The 20,027-nt window shown below is 42.0% G+C and overlaps 1 protein-coding gene across 1 annotated transcript in view; it reads right to left on the bottom strand.

The window, feature by feature from the left end:
- The window catches only part of gabbr2 (gamma-aminobutyric acid (GABA) B receptor, 2), an 877,108-nt gene that overhangs the window by 395,306 nt on the left and 461,775 nt on the right, over positions 1-20,027 (bottom strand). The window contains 1 exon segment of the mRNA XM_048608319.1: positions 15,091-15,126. Coding sequence (XP_048464276.1) covers positions 15,091-15,126 — 36 coding nt within the window.

Genomic DNA, 20,027 nt, shown 5'->3' with positions numbered 1-20,027 from the left:
GATGCTGCCTGGCCTGCTGTGTTCATCCAGCTCTACACCTTGTTATCTCTTCTCCAATTGAGCTTTTCATTTCATTTCATGGAACAACGACATATTTCCAAGTCAGGATAGTGAGTGGCTTGGAGGGGAACTTGCATGTGGGAGTGTTCCTATGCACCTGCTGCCCTTGTTCTTTTAGGTGGTAGCGATTGTGGGTTTGGAAGGTGTTGTCTCAGGAACCATGGTGTATCTTTGTCCTTTTCCACAACTTCCCTAAATCTCATTGAATTAATCAAATGCTAACCCTTTCACTCACCCAACATCAGACCCTAAAAACAAAACCGAGAACTGCCCCTGTGCTTTCTATTTATTGGCTGAACAATTTTCCCGAATGTATTTGAAGAATGCTGCTTTCACACTAATTCTACGCTAGTTAATATTAATGTTGTTGAAATCCCAGGACCATTATTGCCCAATTATTTTTGCATTTCTCAGATATTTACCAACTGGCTTTATATGGGTCTGACATACACTCTCAATTGTTCGGCTGGCTCTTTGTGAAGATTTTCCTTTCAATAGATGTGACCTCTTTCAATGATCTTTCTACCACATCATCCCTTGCCATATTCTTCATATTATTATTTCTTTAATCAATTTTGAGACTAGTCCCTTTCTTATTTTAAACCATCTCCCTAGCTTATCAGAAAACTCTGCAACCAGAATTGTGGAGCTGCTACTTTTCCTTTTGTTCTGTCACATTATGGTAATTACTTTAATATCATAATGCCACGTGTCAATCAGTGCTCTCAGCTCATCCATGTAATTCCGTGGACTTCTTGTGTGGAAGTATCATTTAGTGCTGCCAAATTCTCTTGTCATTAACTTTCTACCTTCACTTTGTTACACTTCTGAACAAGCTTATTAATTTTCTGTCTTCTATTCCCAGATTTCTTCTCTTTCTTCTAAATCGGCACTAAATTTCTCATTCCCCTGCCTAGCTTGTTTAAATGTTTCCCAACAGCATATGCAGAACTTCCTGTGTGACTATTGGTTACAATCTTCCTAAGGTGAAACCGTCCAGCTTGTATAGGTCCCAGCTCTCCCAGAAATGGTTCAAATGACCCAGGAATTTTAAGCCCTTCTGTCTGGACCGTCTCTATTTTCAATCTCTCTCTGACTGCCTAAACTCTTCTTCAGGACCTCAGCCTGCTTCTGCTGGCATCATGAACCATGTAATGGAATCTTACAGCATAAAAACAGTCCCAGCACAACATCAGCTAAAACAGAAATTACTGAAAAAACAGCAGGTCTGGCAGCACCTGTTGAGAGAAATCAGCGTTAACATTTTAGGTGTGTGACCCTTCCTCAGAACATTTTTTAATAGAAACAAACCTTTCGGCCCACAATGTCTACGCCGACTAACGAACACCAAGCTACATCAATCCCATTTACCTGCACTTGGTCCATAACTGACTATACCCTGGCATTTAAGTGCTTCTCCAGATGCTTCTTAACTGCTGTGAAAGTACCTGTATCCATCACCCTCTCAGGCAGAGCGTTCCATGTTTCCACCAGGAAATCATTTTTCCTCAGATCTCCACTAAACCATTTAATCCTCACTTAAAACCTGTGCCCTTTGGTCTTAGACATGTCAGCCATGCAGAAAAGATTCTCATGATCGACTCTGTCTATGTCTCTCATAATTTTATATATCTCAATCATATCTTCTCTTCAGCCTCCTCTGCTCTAAGGAAAACAAACCCAGCCTATCCAGCCTCTCTTTTTAACTGAGACTTTTCATCCCAGGCAACATGCTGGTGATTGTCTTCTGGGTGTTCACCAAGACCTCTGAGTACGTCCTGCAGCTGCTCAGTCACCCTTGATCTAATCTAGCATTGGGGGGGTATAATTGTGAATCAAGATCTAATCGCTTTATAACAAATGTTCACCTCAATTTTCAATGTGATTTGATGCAGTTTTAGAACATAGTACAGAGAACAGTACAGCACAGTACAGGCCCTTCAGCCCACCATGTTGTGTTGAATTTTTACCCTAATCCCTAAGGTCTATCTAATCTCCACCCCCTACCTTATATTATCATCCATGTGCCTATCTAATAGCCACTTAAATGCCCCTAATGAGGCCGACTCCACTACCCTCTCCGGCAATGCATTCCACGCCCCTATCAGTCTCTGAGTAAAGAACCTACCTCTGACGTCTCCCCTATATCTACCTCCACTCACTTTAAAACTATGCCCCCTCGTAATAGCTACCTCCACCCTAGGAAAAAGTCTCTGGCTGTCTATTCTATCTATACCTCTGATCATTTTGTACACCTCTATCAAGTCACCTCTCATCCTTCGTCGTTCGAAAGAGAAAAGCCCTGGCTCTCTCAACCTTTCCTCGTCAGACCTTCCCTCCATTCCAGGCAACATCCTGGTAAGTCTCATCTGCACTTTTTCCAACGCTTCCACATCTTTCCTGTAATGAGGCGACCAGAACTGGACACAATACTCCAGATGTGGCCGAATCAGGCTTTTGTATAGCTGGAGCATAACTTCACGGCTCTTGAACTTAATCCCTCTATTAATGAAAGCTAACACACCATACGCCTTCTTAACAACTCTATCCACCTGGGTGGCAGCTTTCAGGGAACTGTGGACATGAACCCCAAGATGCCTCTGCTCCTCCACACTGCCAAGGATCTTTCCATTAACCCTGTATTCTGCTTTCAAGTTTGTCCTTCCAAAATGAATCACCTCACACTTTTCTGGGTTAAACTCCATCTGCCACTTCTCAGCCCAGCTCTGCATCTTATCAATGTCCCTTTGTAACCTAGAACAGCCCTCCGCACTGTCCAAAACGCGACCCACCTTCGTATCATCCGCGAACTTACTAATCCACCCTTCCACTCCTACACCCAAATCATTGACAAAAATCACAAATAGAAGAGGACCCAGAACAGATCCTTGTGGTACACCACTCGTAACTGAGCACCATGTGGAATATTTTCCGTCCACTACCACCCTTTGTCTTCTAAGGGTCAGCCAATTCTGAATCCAATCAGCCACATTTCCCCCTATCCTATGCCTCCTTACCTTCTGCATGAGCCTACCATAGGGAACCTTATCAAACGCCTTACTTAAATCCATGTATACCACATCCACTGCTCTACCTTCATCCACATGTTTGGTCACCTCTTCAAAGAATTCAATAAGGTTTGTGAGGCATGATCTATCCCTCACAAATCCATGCTGACTATCATGAATCAAACTGTGCCTTTCCAAGTGATCATAAATCCTATCTCTCAGAGCCCTTTCCAATAATTTGCCCACCACTGACATAAGACTAACTGGCCTGTAATTTCCGGGGTTATCCCTATTCCCTTTTTTGAAGAAGGGAATGACGTTTGCCTCTCTCCAATCTTCCGGCACTACACCCGTGGACAGTGAGGACAAAAATATCATCGCCAAAGGCCCTGCGATCTCTTCCCTCCCATCCCATAGAATCCTTGGATAAATCCCATCAGGCCCAGGGGACTTATCTGTCTTCAACTTCCTCAAAATTCCTAGCACATCCTCATTACTAACATCGAACTCATCTGGCCTACCAGCCTGTTTCACACTGTCCTCCTCTACAACTAGGTCCCTCTCAGTTGTGAATACCGAAGAAAAGTATTTTCTTATCTGATTTTAAAACAGAGTGCTGGATATGAAATTTGTAGAACCAGCAGAAATAAAAAGGTAGAATTTTTCACTCTTTTGAACAGTGTGGCCAGTGATGACATATGCAGGAATACATGACAAAAGTGAAAAATTCAGAATCTCAAAAGTTTTAAACTATGATTTCAGAATCTCACTAATACATAATATCTACATTATTTCCATATATTTGCATCGCATTAATAGCTCAACTCATCTTTTTTCTGTGCTGTTTCCAATTCTCCTCTCCATCCATGAGAAACCAGATAGCACCAGTACCCAAAATAATCAGAGCAGTGCCCTGGCAGCACCTGCAGTGTGGCGCTTGCATTTCAGGGACTTCATTCAGCTGTGTCATCACCACAATGTCCCTGCATACTCTACGGAAACTGTCCTCTTTCACCCTTTCCCCAAGCAAGTTATCATCACTAGCTTCCACACATTATCATGCCTGCCTTGGACCAACTCAGACATCACTTAAGCCATTCAGCACTTCACTCTAGAGCTCAGGGATACCCAGGACCTGCACAATTCTGTCAGGTTCTCTTTGTGTGCCCATGACATAGATGTATCTCATGCTTCTACACTGGATACATGTTTTGGCTATTGGCTTGCTTCCTTCACACTCACTCATTTTACAATGGCGCGGGACCAGAATGTGAAGACCAGCTCCTGCTTGCAGAATCTGATGTACTGTAGAGTTGGGGATTAAATGTGGTGCCAGAAGCACAAACATTGCAAAGTCCAGGATGGAACAAGCACTTCCGCCTCTCCTGCCATGAGATTTCAGGAGATGGTCGCTATTGAGGCCTGTTGCAGAATTAATGAGATGGACAGCAAAAAGACATGTGTGAGAAAGATTGCAATTGGTCGTGATGAGCCAGGCTCCAGGAATCTCACTTAAATAAGCCATTTTGTCTAAAAATAGAAAGGTTTAACCCAAAATATGTGGAAACAGTGCAAATTCACACACATTAACATCACAGTAATTCTATAGCCAATGTATAATTGTCAAGTTTAAAGTGGAAGAAACATTGACAAGATAATTAAAGAAGTGGTCATAAATATTAGATTGGCAGAATAAATGATTTTGGCACAAATGTTTTCGAAGCATTTCAGGGAATCAGAGTGGAGCAATACAATTGTAATTTGCTATGGCATTTGAATGCCATGTGGGTGCCTTTCATTTCCTGATTACAGAACTGCCAGCAATATCATGTCAGTAATTTACCATGTCACTAATTTGCCATGTGAGCTGACATAAAAGACCTTTCTCTTACAATATTGGAACTGTAAAGACTTCGGAATTTCAGGCACTTAATTGGTTCTGCAGCAGAAGACTTGTGAAATGATGCTTCTATTGGTGAATCATTTTAAAATTACATACAACAAACGATAATGAAACACAAGTGTTCTCTGTCCCTTTGCTACTCCCATGAGCATATATTAACCTCTATTTCTTCTAGAATGACTCCTTTAGTTTGAGGTCTTCTTTTCCCCCTGCACCTAATTATCTGGGAAATGCATTAAATGCCAACAAAACTGTCACTTCAATCATGTTTTCTTATTACAAATAATTTGGGTGGAAATGTGACAGGCATGAACATTCCCATCAAATACATGGTGCATAAGGGCTGTTCCTCACCTCATTAGACTTTTCTGCAATGAAACATACACAACACTGCAGCTTTTTCATGTTATTAAACCCATTAACTGTTCTCTGTTTTGATATAAAAAGAAACATGATGGAACTTGACAAAGTAGTTCAGAAACCAATCCTCTATCACTGAAATCTATAAATAGCTGAAACAGTTTTTGTTATTTATTTTGAAAAGTGCACAACTCTGGACAGAGTTAATTGCATTAACACAATTCATTGGATTTGTTAGCAGGTTTCTTTAGGATCTAAAATTCTATAATCTTTCACAGTTACAAAACCATATTTCACAGAATACAATCCCTATGGTGTGGAAGTAAGCCATTCAGCACACTGAGTCCATACTGACACTTTGAACAGCATCCCACCCAGACCCAACCTGTATGCTGTCCCTGTAACCCTGCATTTCCCAAGGCTAATCCACCAAGCCTGCACATGCCTGGACACTATGGGCAATTTAGCCTGGCCAATCAGCCTAACCCACACATCTTTGAAAGGAAACCAGAGCTCCCAGAGGAAACCCACACAGACACAGGGAGAATGTGCAAACTCCACACAGACAGTCACCTGAGAGTGGAATTGAACCCAGGTCTCTAGCACTGTGAGACAGTAGTGCGAACCACTGAGCCACCATGCTGCCCCCATTGTTGCTATTAAAAGAAACATGCAATGCTTTACAATGCAAACACTAGCTTTCAAATTTTATTAAATTGGCAAAAAACTCTTCTCCTTGTAAGGCAGTTACATGGGATTGAGGATGACTCGCTGTCACTCTGATGCATTTTGAGCTAGCTGATATACAGCCTCTGTTGTATGCAGGACAGATCGTGTCTTGTTAGCAATATGAATGTCTCCTGATGATATTTGAGGAGAAAGGAGGTGAGGCCCCGCTTCTCTCTGTCTTGTCTTTGGTACCATTGTTCATCCACCTGGGGCAGAGGAGCTTGGTTATTACAATCTATACGTATGACCCCCATATGCTGGCAGCAGATGTCCTGGCCTGTACAGCTTAAAGGAGGCAATACCGATGCAGTGAACCCCTTTGAGATCTGGACCAGCAAACAGCAGGCCAAGGTGACCCTAAAGGTGGATACCAACGGGAACATTCGCCACTCACCCTTCAGCTTCACAATTGGAGGGAGCCGAGGGTATCTGATGATAGAGCATGCCAAACCTGCAGGATGTTAGGGCAAATGGCAGTGGACTGCAAAGTAACCTGCTGCAGGAACTACAGACTTGACTAAGGACTGCAAAGAGTCCATGAGCTGCCAGATGTATGGGGAAACAGGCCACCTGTACAAGGCTTGCCCAACAAGGTGAGGGCACATATGCACAAATGACCAGAATTGGCAACATGAGGCATGGACAGTAAGGCACAACCCTCCAATGGGACCACTGAGAAAAATGGAGAAAAGTGAGAAGGAAGGACTCGCAGAAAAGAAAGGAAGATGCTCCAGAGAGTGATAAAAACCAACTAAGCATCCACTTGAGAACACAGAGTCAATGGAGGAGGAGAGAGTGAACAAATAGCAGGGGCTATACAGCAGATGGTGAGGAAAAACCATAACAGGAAAACCCTTCAGTCACCCAGGGCCAGCACAGGCCAGCAGCAGAATGGAAAGAGACAGCTGTTTGAAGGACACACCACCGACTCCTCCTCCGATGAAGATATATGGGGAGATGGCCATTAACAGAAGAATGGGAAAAGCACCAAGACAGGGGAGGAGATGAGCTCCCCCAGCCCGAAAATGCTGGACACTGTGAGAGGCCCAGTGAAACCCCACCTCCTGATGTCAGGAATCACAAGGTACTCAGCATAGCACAGCTCCCGGAAACCAGGAGCAACGATGCTCTGAACCAGGAGCGGAGAACAACAGCAGCTGTGCCCAATTCGGGGCAGGGCATGAAACCAGACATCCTGGCTTTGTCTCCACCCTGATGACACGGGATCGCGACAATTTGCCCAGGGAAGAACAGGGCAGTTCCCTCAGGCCCGCAATTGTGCAACAGTTCGCCCATACCACTAGGAGGCAGGAGCTTGCCCAGGGACAGGACCAAGTTTAAATCTTTATTGGACAGCATGGTGATCTAAAAAACATCTTAACATGGGTTTTAAAACTTCCAGTATTGACGTGCATAGCGTTAAACCTACTGTGATTTCCACTTTGACTTACCTGGCCAACATCAAAGTGGACCTCGTGTTTCTTCAGGAGTGTGGAATACTGCACCTTAGCAGCTACAGGAAATTGTTGAGCTTACGGATCCAGGGGCCTTTGATTTGGTCAGGGGAAATAATTGCCTGGGCTGAGAAGTGGCAGATGGAATTTAATTTGGATAAATGCGAGGTATTGCATTGTGGTAAAACAAACAAGGGCATAAGTTATACAATTCATGGTAGGGTCATGGGTAGTGCTGTAGAACAGAGAGATCTAGGGGTTTAGGTACATAATTCGTTGAAATTTGCATCACAGGTAGACAGGATGGTTAAGAAGGCATTTAGCACGCTTGCCTTCATTGCTCAGACCGTTGGGTATAGGAGTTGGGATGTCATGTTGAGGTTGTACAGGACGTTGGTGAGGCCTCTCTTGGAGTATTATGCAGTTCTGGTCACGGGGCAACCAGAAGGATGTTATTAAATTGGAAAGAAAAAGGTTTATTAGGATATTGCCAGGAATAGAGGGTTTGAGTTATAAAAATAGGTTGGATAGGCTGGGAGTTTTTTCACTGCTGCAAAGGAGATTGAGGGGGTAACCTCAAAAAGGTTTATAAAATCATGAGGGGCATAGATAAGGTGAATAGCAAGGGTCTTTTCCCTAGGGTGGGGGTGTTCAAAACTAGGGGCATATTTTTAAGGTGAGAGGAGAAAGTTTTAAAGAAGGACATAAAGGGAAACATTTTTACACAGAGAGTAGTTTGTGGAATGAACTGCCAGAGGAAATTGTGGATACAGGTATAATTACAACATTTAGAAGACATTTGGATAAGTACATGAGTAGGAAAGGTTTGGAGGGATATGGGCCAAATGCAGGCAAATGGGACTAGTTTAGTTTGGGGACAGATCCTGGAAGCCAGAGCCAATAGATGTGAGGCTGGAAAAGCACAGCAGATCAGACAATATTCAGGGCACAGGAAAGTCAATGTTTCGGCCCTGACAAAGGGTTTCAGCTTGAAACGTTGACTTTCCTGCTCCTCGGATGCTGTCTGACCTGCTGTACTTTTCCAGCTTCACGTCTATTGACTTTAGTTTAGTTTGGGAACATGGTTGGCTTGGACTGTTTGGACTGAAGGTCTGTTTGCATGCTGTATGACTCCTTAACTCTATTCTACTACAAGGAGGTAATTTCACCATCTCTGAGATTAAGGAGGTGGTGGGTGGGTGCCTCCTCATAGAAGACGTTATGTATAGAAACCCAGCCAAACCTAATTAACATATACACCTAGTGGAAAAGAATGAACGGCTCACCGTCCTATAGTAGCACCCACTGCTGCTGGCGATGTCCAGGCCACTCATTCTGGTTGGACACTACAACTGCATCATTGATGCAGGTGGAAGATCTGGAGGGCTGACAGCCAACCTGTCACCATGTCCAGATTCCTGATGGAAACAGTCAAAGTTACCAAGCTGCACGACTTCTTCAGCACCCCTACTGACAGAGCGCAGCATAGATACTCCCGGTTGTGGCCAGGCAGGTCTATCTGCTCAAAGACAGATATCCTGTTTGCTTCCTGAATGTTCTTGGTCAATCCACCAACATCATGCTAGTGTTGTTCTCTGACCACTGCCTGCTGCTGGCCGATTGTCATCTACAGGATGACCAGCAGGCTGGCAAGGGAACATGGAACCTGTTGACCCCACAACACACTGAGGAACTCAAAATGGATTATATAGGATGGTGAACTGTGAAGGCCCCCTTTGAGTCTCCAGCAGACTGTGAGAAACAGTCAAGGGGAACTCAAGAACTCTTTGCAGGAGACAAAAAAAACTGCAAATGCTGGAATCCAAGGTAGACGAACAGGAAACTAGAAAAACACAGCAAGCCCAGCAGCATCTGGAGGAGAAGTCGTCAACATTTCAGGTATTTTCAGTTTCGGTCCTGAAGGGTTTTTCCTGCGATGTTGATTTCTCCTCCTCCAGATGCTGCCTGGCTTGCTGTGTTTTTCTAGTTTCCCGTTCGTCTACCCATTTGTCTATCGAGAGGTTCTTCATCCTCAAAGGTGTTCAGAAGGTGAGACAGAAAACTGTCCAAACTCCAGAAAACCATGCAGAACCTACACCTGCTGCAGATGATGGGGGTTGGTGTCATGGAGGATTTCCAGGAGGTGAAGAGCCAGCAAGCCTCACCCTTTGCCTCGGAGGCCTGCAACATAATCTTCTGGTCTGGGGTCCACATTGTGGAGCAGGGTGAGACATGCTCGTGTTTCTTCTTCCAGAAGCTGCACAGGGACAGCTCTCCGCTCAGCAGCCTGAAGGAAGAAGATGGCTCAATAACATCACCTCAGTCTGACATCCTGAGGATCAGCAAATCCTTTTATGCCAGTCTGTATGACATGAAGCCCACAGACAGTGCGGCCTCCCAGTTGTTCCTATCTTCTATCACAAAGGTCTTAGACAACAGCATGGGGGAGAGGCTGGGCCAGCCGATATAGATGGACGAGCTGACCAAGGCCCTTGAGTCCTTAGAAAAGAATAAAAACATCTGGAAGCAATGGCTTACTGGCCAAGTTGGAATCCACTCTATGGGACTTGATTGGCCAGGATCCGCTGGAGGTGTATGACAGTATGTTTCTGGCAGGTAGCATGTGTGTGACTCCATGAGGAAAGGTGTTGTCACCCTCATCTACAAGCGGAAGGGGGAGAGGGAGGACATTAGAATTTAGCGACCAATCTCACTGCTGAATGCAGAGTAAAAAGTCCTGTCTAAGGTCATCGCCAACTGGATCAGGTCTGTTCTGGGATCAGTGATTCACCCCGACCAAACGTGTGCAGTACTGGGCACAACAATCTCTGAGAGCCGCACACTCCTCAGGGATACAATCGGCTACACGCAGGACAGTGTGGGGGGTGAATGCCTACCTCACCAGCCTGCACCAGGAGAAGGCCTTTAACAGGATGTCACACACCTACATTTTGGATGTGTTCCCCAAAATGGGCTCTGGAGAGGGAATCCACAGTTGGATCCAACTACTTTACATTAACATTGTTAGTGCAGTCTCAATCAATGGGTGGGATTCAGTAAGCTTTCCAATCAGATCCGGAGTTCAGGCAGGGCTGCTCACTCTCTGCTGCCTTGTTTGTGTGTTGTATAGAGCCATTTACTGAGTCCATCAGGAAGGATGTGAGCCTGAGAGGAATGACTATTCCAGGCAGCGAAGGCCTACAGCTCAAGCCTCCCTGTACACAGGGGACATTGCTGTTTTCTGCTCAGATCCACTGTCTGTGCACAGACTCATGAGCATCTACAACCTGCTTGAACTGGCCTCAGGAGCCAAGGTAAATTGAAGCAAGAGCCAGCCCATGATCCCTGGGACCTGGGCCAACCAATCCTTTATTCTCTTCACCTCCAACCCTGTCAGCTTACCTGAAGGTGCTGGGAATATGGTCCAAAGGGCCAGAGTATGTACAAAAATTGTGCAGTCTCAATTGCAGGTAAAAGCTTGGTCATCCGTTATGAGGCACTCTCTGTTGTTATACTTAGCGCAGGTCTTGTCCATTCCTAGAACGGTACCTTTGCAGTCACCCGAGTCATCTTCCACTTCAGCTGGAGGTCTAAGATGTACTGTGTCCGCAGGGACACCATGTACAAAGCTCTGGATCATGATCGGCCATAAATACAGTAATGGGCTTCAGCCTTCATACCTGATGATGTGATATTTATGGTAGCTCCCATAACATAAGAACTATGTGGTACTGAAAGATCTAACAAACATTTATTACAGCTCCTGGTGTCTGCATATACTACAAGCCTTGGCACTTCCAAGCCTGGACTAGTAAAGTCTAATTTAGTTACATGCTGTAGCATTCTTCCCTCAGTGAGTCATCATGCCATGCTGCAAGTGGCCCCAATAAAATGGATTGTGAAACCTTTATACCATCCGGTCACATGCCATGATATGGTAAGCACATCTCTTACAGGTCTTTACCTGCACACTATGCAATTTTAACATAACAGTCCTAAAGAAGTGCGTTGGAATTCAGCCTCTCAGCGGGAGCAAGTCCTGCCCTTAACAGCAGCCAACCACTCTGATTTTCCAACAGCTCTAACAATCCCAACAGAGCTATGCATCCGTTGTAAGAAGAGCAATGGAGACTGGATTTAGCCCCCAGGCTTTTAAGGGAAAAGGGATCAGGCAATGTGGGACAAGGTGGGGTGTTGGAATACTTAGTGTTCAGGTAAGGAGATACAAAGTTGCAAGGGGCAAAATCTCTGAGAGAGGGATGCACGCAGGACACTCACAGATTATTTGTTCTGCCTTCTTGCCTTTTAACTAACTGTTTTAATAAAATGGTCTTTTGGAACCATTTAGCCATGAAATGTTAACTCTAGTTTTCTCTCTATAAATCCTGCCAGACCTGCAGAGTTTCTCCAGCACTTTCTGTTTCTGTTGCAGGTTTCCTGCATCTACAAGAGCTGTTTGCATATTAGTGTTAATGCCTTTGTCACTTATGCCCGCCTGCCACTGCCCATAATGTTATGAAATTGGATGCAGATTAAAGGTCTTAATTGGCCAGTTTAAAGTTCTTAATAGGCCTAAAGACAGGCAAACTAGTGTGTAATTTACCCAGTACCTTTATTATGGGTACTGGGTTAGGGTGGGTGGGCTAACTACTGTGCATATGTTAAGTCCTCCCCTGCTGAAAACTTGGATATGGTGAGACGGTCTGTAAAATTCAGCCTGTCATTCTCATATTGCTACATTATTGATGGCCTTAAGAGCTCTTCTAAAAGAAAAATCTCAGCACCATTGGATTACAGTGGTTTGGGGCTTTTCTATTCATAGTATCAGATAAATGAAAGTAGACATAGTTAAAGAACAAAACACAAGTTTCTTGTTACTTTGGAGAGAAATACTTCATATTCAAAAAGCAAGGTTCTACATGGTTTGGTGTTGGATAAATTGTATAGCATTATCAAGAAGTTGTCTCATGAATGAGCTATAAATTAAGAATGTAAGTTACTCTCATGGCAGCCCAGTACCCGGTAGCCAAATCTCATCAGTCAATTTGCCTCACTGCCTGACATTGCTTGATTATTAACAATCAATCAATGATTGTTTATGATAATTTTATTTTCAGTCTGATGTCAACTTATCAACATAATTGTTTAAAAGCTCTCTGGACATTATCGATCTTCCGTCTACTTGTTACCTGTCCAATCACTTTCAGACATGTAACACACACTACCAGAAAATTGTCTGATACTGAGTAAACATTTAATTGATCTAGACAATTTGGCAACTATTCCCTTTGCCTTAAGTACTGGTACTGGCTGTACATGAAAATGAATATTTTAAAATAAGTTAAACCTATTTTTAGAATCACAATCACGTATATCATCTGCATTACTCTCATGTGGTATAGTAGATGGTTCCTCGAAGAATTCCATTCATCAAAAGTAATTGTTTCAATGACAAATCAAAGGCTGTTGACTCTTTGAATATTTCCCCACAAATTGGGGACTCGAAGAAAGACTAAGGGAGAATTTTATTTTAAATGAGCTGTTGCTTTGCAGACATTAAGTTTCCATTGGTGAGTACCAACGCATGAGTGACATTCTCATTATTCTGGAAAACACAGAGCCCAAATGCAAGTGGTTATGTCAGATTTCATGTACTTCCATAAAAAAAAATGAAATTAATGATCAAATTTCTCCAAGTTCTGGTCCCATTTTTATTTTGGTTTTATTCATGAATGATGGTTTGCTGTTTGAAACTAATCTGCTCTAATGTTTTGTTTAATATGGCAAGAATTTGTCATCCAGTTAAAAATTTTCCATTTGCACAATTGTTCAGACTGTTGGCACCGGATAAAATGATAACTGTATACAGTGAATCAAAGAGGGAGGTGATGTTATAAGGATGAATGGTTGAAAGCATTAATGTCACCAAAATATGAAACCCTTAATAATTGTGCTTATGGTCAAAAATTAATACTGTAAATGATTAGTTAAACATTTGCAAATTGAACTTAAATTGAGACATACATTTAACATTAGTTAGATTCTGGAAGCAAGGTGAAAAACTGTTCTAACAGGAGTAAAATAGAACAGTGAGTCACTTATGACACTTTAGTGTTAAGTGGTTTTTGAAAGAAATGTGGAAGACTGATTTTCACTAGCTGGCTGGGATAAAACATTATGATGAAATTTAACAACTCAATCTGAAATCTTTAGGGTTACTTACCATCTCCCCATTTCTATGGCCTTTAATATTCAAAAATATTAACTGGTCAACACCACTCTGAGGCAATGTTGAAGAACAATCATTTTCTAGGTGATCTCAATCATCTTACTGCAAATCACAGTAATTCAGATTCTAAAAATACTACATTATACATTCTCATTATTTATCCCGAGTCACAATTCAGTGATTCTCTATACTTGATACCTTTGGACTAAACCTGGATTAACTCTACTTTGTATCTGCAAGTCTCAAGTATAGAAAATGTCATTTCTATGTGATGACTGGTCTTAATTATTGATATTTTATTGGGAAATGGCAGCATAGCAGTTATGTCACTGGATTAATAATCTATAGGCACAGACAAATACTCTGTGACATAAGGACAAAATCCCCCCCACAGTACCATGTAGAATTTAAATATGATTCATAAATCTGGAATATAAACTAGTCTCAGTTATGGTGCTATAAATCTACTATTGATTGTTGCTAAAAATCAATCTCATTCACTAATGCCTTTTAGAGAAGGTCATTTGCTGTCCGTACCTGGTCTGGCCTATATGTGATTCCAGGCCCACAGCAATGTCGTTGACTCTTAAATGCCTTTTCTTCTTTGTGAAGGGACATTTAGGGATGAGCAGAAAATGCAGGCCTTACTAGAAATGCATGTATTTCATCAATAAGTAAATAAAAATCTTTCTTGAACATAGATCAGTTGGTACAAGCATGTTCTAGGTGATATCCTTGAAGTTACGTAGCATTTCTCTTCTGCAGTCAGTGTTCTGCTCTACTGTCTTAGTCACAGTCACTGATTCCGAAAGTTTGTCTCCTATTTTTGTCTTGTGATTTGGCTCAAAGCTTCTGATTATTAACAGGAGAAATATTTTCATCCTTTCACTTTTCATCTTCAATCTCAATTACCTCTTCAGAACAACTTCCAACTTACTGTGGCTATTTATATATATTTTAATCCTGCACTCCAGTTTCTTGTTCTTTCCAAAGACACACATCTCCAGTCTCACATTTCCAAGTTTTCTTGTGCTAACTTTAAATAAAAGATGCTTCTGACCAGGCAAGGAAGAGGATTCAGCTCCCTTTTTCACGCCTTCTGGACAACCACAAAAAAATCGCTATACCACACATTCATTAAAAATATTGGAAATGAGAATAAAAGGAATGCCAATTATAATGCTTTCTTGAGTGAAAGGAGGCGAAACATCATAAGTTTATAACCCCTAAAAAATATTAAAAATGTAACATCAAACATGCAGACAGGGTAAGGTAGGGAATAGAGGGATACAGACCATGTGCAGGCAGATGGGATTAGTTTAGAATGGCATCATGATTGACACAGACAGAGTGGGTTGAACGGCCTGTTCCTGCTATACTGTTCTATGTTCTTGTTCTAAACACAAGTAACAGGTTTCTGGCAGTCAGAGGGGATAAAGGATACACAGTTAAAAATTCCTTATTGTCCTTAAAATGCTTGATCTTCAATCTTGGATTGCAGTTGTATCCTCAGTAATGGTAGAATCAGTAAAATTGTTTGAATTCTTGATTAATGGTAATTTTCCAGATTTGCTTTTTCGCTGAGTGGTGATGAAGAACAGGGAGAGAAAGATGCTTCGATCCTTGGTGCTTTCAGTCCTTACTCTTTCTTTCTTTTCGGCTGCCCCAAAGCAGCTGTTGAAAGAAATTTCAGTGCAATTTCTGAATCTGCCGTCATTGTGTTTCGAAGCTGGAAAACTGGCAGGTCAGCCTTTCATTTCCCAATTTGAAAAAAATGTTAATTTAGGATTGTCCATTGGGCTCGCACTTACATATTTTGGAAGCTACAGTATGCTGCCTTTACCAAACTGACTTAACATACCTGGTTTAAAACTGAGCAAACCATGGCTGTTAACTGTCAAGATAATAAGTTCTATGTTACCAACTAACCATTATTACTGTGTTAGAGTGTAAGACCATTAGTCACAGGAGCAGAATTAGGCGATTCGGCCCGTAGAGTCTGCTCCACTATTTAACCATGGCTGATATGTTGTGCAATTTTAATTTCATGATTTATATCATGCCCAATATTTTACTACACATTGGTAGCCGATAAATAACATCCACTTGGAGACAATAAGGACTGCAGATGCTGGAAGCCAGAGTCTATAGGTGGGAGGCTGGAAAAGCACAGCAGGTCAGACAGCATCCGAGGAGCAGGTAAGTCAATGTTTTGGGTCAAAACTCTTTGTCAGGACTTAACATTCACCACTGTTTGTTTCTACTTGCTGTATTTTTAGCTCCACCCAAACTGATTCTACCTAATGATCTTTTAATTAAGATCCACTCTTGCGAATGTTCTGATCTCCTCCATTAGTAATAATGCTACAGCAGTCTTTTAGCCTTTTGTCTATCCCTCCTAAATGTTGAATATAACACAGTGTGGAGCTGGAGGGACACAGCAGGCCAGGCAGCATCAGAGGAGCAGGAAAGCTGATGTTTCGGGTCGAGACCTTTCTTCAGATATACCCGTTTACCTTAATATGTGTATTCAAATCATCAAGCTTTTTTGCAAATGCTAAATTCATTCAGATGTAATACCTTTAATTCTGTCTTTTTAACATTTTCTATTCTGATCCTACATGATGCTTGTCACCTGTCTTCTACTTTTGCTTACTACTTCCAGAAAGTTAAGAATTTCCTAGGAGATCCATGTCTGAGTTTTATATTGTATATGTTTGTATAACGATGTTGATTTTAGCTCAGTCTGATTGTTGTTAACTGATGGTTGCAGGGCTCCTTCCCCTGGCTTGGAGGTAGTAAGGACTGCAGATGCTGGAAGCTAGTGTCAATAAAAGTGGAGCTGGAAAAGCACAGCAGGTCAGAGAGCATCTTGCTCCTCCGATGCTGTCTGGCCTGTTGTGCTTTTCCAGCTCCAAATTTATTGACTCCTTCCCTGGCTGGTTGATTGGCTTGGCATTGTAAAAACATGAGACCCGCAAGGATTTTCATCTGATTTTCTAGCCATCTCAATAATGAGATGGGAACTTATCTCAGCCTCTATGGCAGTACACTCCTCCCAAACTTACAGTAAAATTGTTGAAGATTCTGTCTTTGAGTTGAGGTTTGAAACTGAGAACTTGTCTGATAGTTACATTTAATATAAAACACCCCCTGGAATTATTCAAAGGAAGTTAGGGAGTTTCCTCCATTTCCTGGCCAAAATTCATCCTTAAAAGAAAGCACCAAATTAAAACAACATTTTTTTTCCCAGTTGAGAGACCTTGCTTGGGATGAATTGTTCACATAATTTGTTTACTGAACAATGGTGAATACTTGTGAAAACAAATCTAAAGCAACATTCTGTAATGTGAAAATGCTATGTAAATGGAAGTCTTTATCTTCCCTCTCAACACATTTTAATGAGAATTGAATGGTGTAAATGTCATGCAGAATTTTGCACTGGGATAACGTCAGAAGTCTGAAATTTAACAGATGCATTTTAAGCCATAGAAATACACACAGTCAGGTTGATTCACAGTTCTGAATTTTTACAAGTGGAAACTCAGAAGCTGTGCAAATAAACTCAGTAATGGCGGTCCATCCAGACAGGTCAATGGGGTGGACGCTGTGCTGATTTTAATTCTAGTCTCTTCTAAATAATACTTCAAGTGTCTGAGCCGATACTCAAAGCAGGCTGACAACCAAATCAACGGGTGGGAGCAGGAGATTGGCTACAACAGGCTGTAGCTGTGCATCTTGTGGAATAGATACATCAGGGAATGTCAAGGCTGAGATTCCCAAGGATACCTTGCTGCACCTAAGCAGAGCACTCCTGCTCCCCAGCTCAGAAGAAAATTTCCAAAGTATATCTTGGCTGCTCTCTAACCACGTGACCCACCCCCCTGCCCCCAACCATCATTATCCTGCTGCCAGGCAACACTATGTATGATTCTGCCTGGCTTGCTGTTCATGTTATGTTTTGTTGACTCTGATTTAATTGGGATGTACGTCTTGCATCCTATGTTTAGTGGGGTACTCATTGAAAACCTGTATCATTGCCTTTAATATTATTGCAATAGGGAGTGTGGCGAGATATGGAGATTGAGTTTCTATTTTCAAGATTCTGATCCCTCACCCGGGCCTTTTCAGCACGACTGAAACAGTGGTGGCATGGTGTGTGATTAAATTCAATGCCATGATTTCAGTGAATTCACAGGAATTTGCTCAAATTACAGCAAAAATAATATTTGTGGTGAGACAGTGGCATAGAGGTAGTATCAGTGGTCTAGTAATCTCAGGTAAGTGTTCCAGGGGTGTAAATTTGAATCCCCCATGGATAAATGATGGAATTTGAATTCAATAAAAAAACTAGTCTAATAGCAATCATATAACCATTGTTGATTATTGTAAAAGCTCATCCAGTTCTCCAATGTCCTTCAGCAAAGGAAATCTACCATTCTCACCTAGTTTGGCCTACCCGTGACGCCAGACCCATAAAAATGCCACATTGAGCAATTAGGGATGGGCAATAAATGCTGACCTAGCCAACAATATCCACATTCAATAAACAAGTAAAAGAAAACTGACAATTGAAATTGCAGAGAACATAGAAACTGATCATTAAAACACAGACAAATATGTGAAGATAAACGTAGGACCCTTACCCTGTCATTACGACAGAGATAGATAAGTAGTTGATGAGTAAGGGGATCAAGGCTTACAGGGTGAAGGCAAGAGAATGGAGTTGAGAAACATATCATTCATGACTGAATGGCAGAGCAGGGTAGAAAAGGCGGAGTTGAAGGAAATTCGTATTAGTAAGAAAATGATGCTGGCGATAATAATGGTGCTAAAAGTTGCCAAATTATAGGACCAGATTATTTACACCCCACAGTACTAAAGGAAATGCTGGATGCATTAATGGTCATCTTTCAAAATCCTACAGATTCTAGAGCAGTTCCTAGAGGTTGGAGGGTGGTAACTGTAACCTCACTATTTAAAAAGAGAGACAGGGAAATAACAGAATTACAGGGACAACAAGGCATAGAGCTGGACGAACACAGCAGGCCAGGCAGCATCAGAGGAGCAAGAAAGCTGACGTTTTGGGTCTGGACCTTTTTTCAGAAAGGCTTGTGAGTGTAACATCAGTGGTGGGGAAATGCTGAAGTCCATTATGAGACATAATAACAAAAGATTTGGAAAGCACTTACAGGATTGGACAAATCCAACATAGGTTTATGAAAGGCAAATCTACTGGACTTTCTTAAGTATGCAACTGTTATAATAGATAAGTGAGAACCAGTGTAATTGGAGCTTAAAAAACTTTTGATAAAATCCCTCATAAGAGGCGAGTGGGCAAATTTAAAGCACATTAGACAGGAGTAATATATTAATATAGATTGAAAATTAGTTGATTAAATGGGTCTTTTCTCAAGTGGCGCAAGTGCTGGTGGTAAGGTACCACAAGGATAAGTGTTAGGGCCTTATCTATTTATTATATATGACTTGGATGAGAGAATCAAATGCTACAGTTCCAAGTTTGTTGATGACACAAAATTGGGAGGGATTGTGAATTGTGGGGAGGATGCAAGGAGGCTTCAAAATAATTTACACAAGTTGAGAGTGGGCAAACACATGGCAGATGCAGTACAATGTAGCCAAATGCAAAATTATATACTTCAGTGTGAAAACAGATAAGTTTTATTTAAATGATGACATATTAGGAAGAGTGGGTGTACAAAGGGATCTGGGTGTCCTTATACATGTCAATGACAGTAGGCAGGCAGCTGCAGCAAGCAATTAGGAAGGAAAATGGACAATTGGCCTTTACTGCAAGAGGATTTGAGTTCAGATGTTGTGATGTCGCACTACAGTGGTACAAAAACTTGGTGAGAACCTGCAGTATTGTGTGCAGCTTGGTCTCCCTATGAAAGAAAGCACAAAGAGGGAGTGCAATACAGCTTCACTTGGCTGATACCAGGGGATGGCAGGACCGTCCTGTGAGGAAAGATTAGTTAGATTTGGCCTGTATTCATTAGAAATTAGAAGGGTGAGAGGGGACACGATTGAAATTCTAACACGGCTGGACAGCTTGGCTGCAGGAAGGATGTTTTCCCTAAATGGGGAGTCTGGAACCAGGGCACACAGTCTGAGGATATGGGATAGACTATTTGGGAATGAGATGATGAAACAGATCTTCACTCAAAGAATAGTGAACCTATGGAATTCTTTACCACAAAAAGCTGTGGAGATCAAGTCACTGAATATATTGAGGAAAAGAAATAGATACATTCTTAGATTTT

Source organism: Rhincodon typus, chromosome 2 (genome assembly GCF_021869965.1).
Source record: "Rhincodon typus isolate 14 chromosome 2, sRhiTyp1.1, whole genome shotgun sequence".
Taxonomy (NCBI): Eukaryota; Metazoa; Chordata; class Chondrichthyes; order Orectolobiformes; family Rhincodontidae; genus Rhincodon; species Rhincodon typus.
The sequence above is the reverse complement of the archived record's forward strand: the minus strand, read 5'-3'. Positions and strand labels throughout refer to the sequence as shown.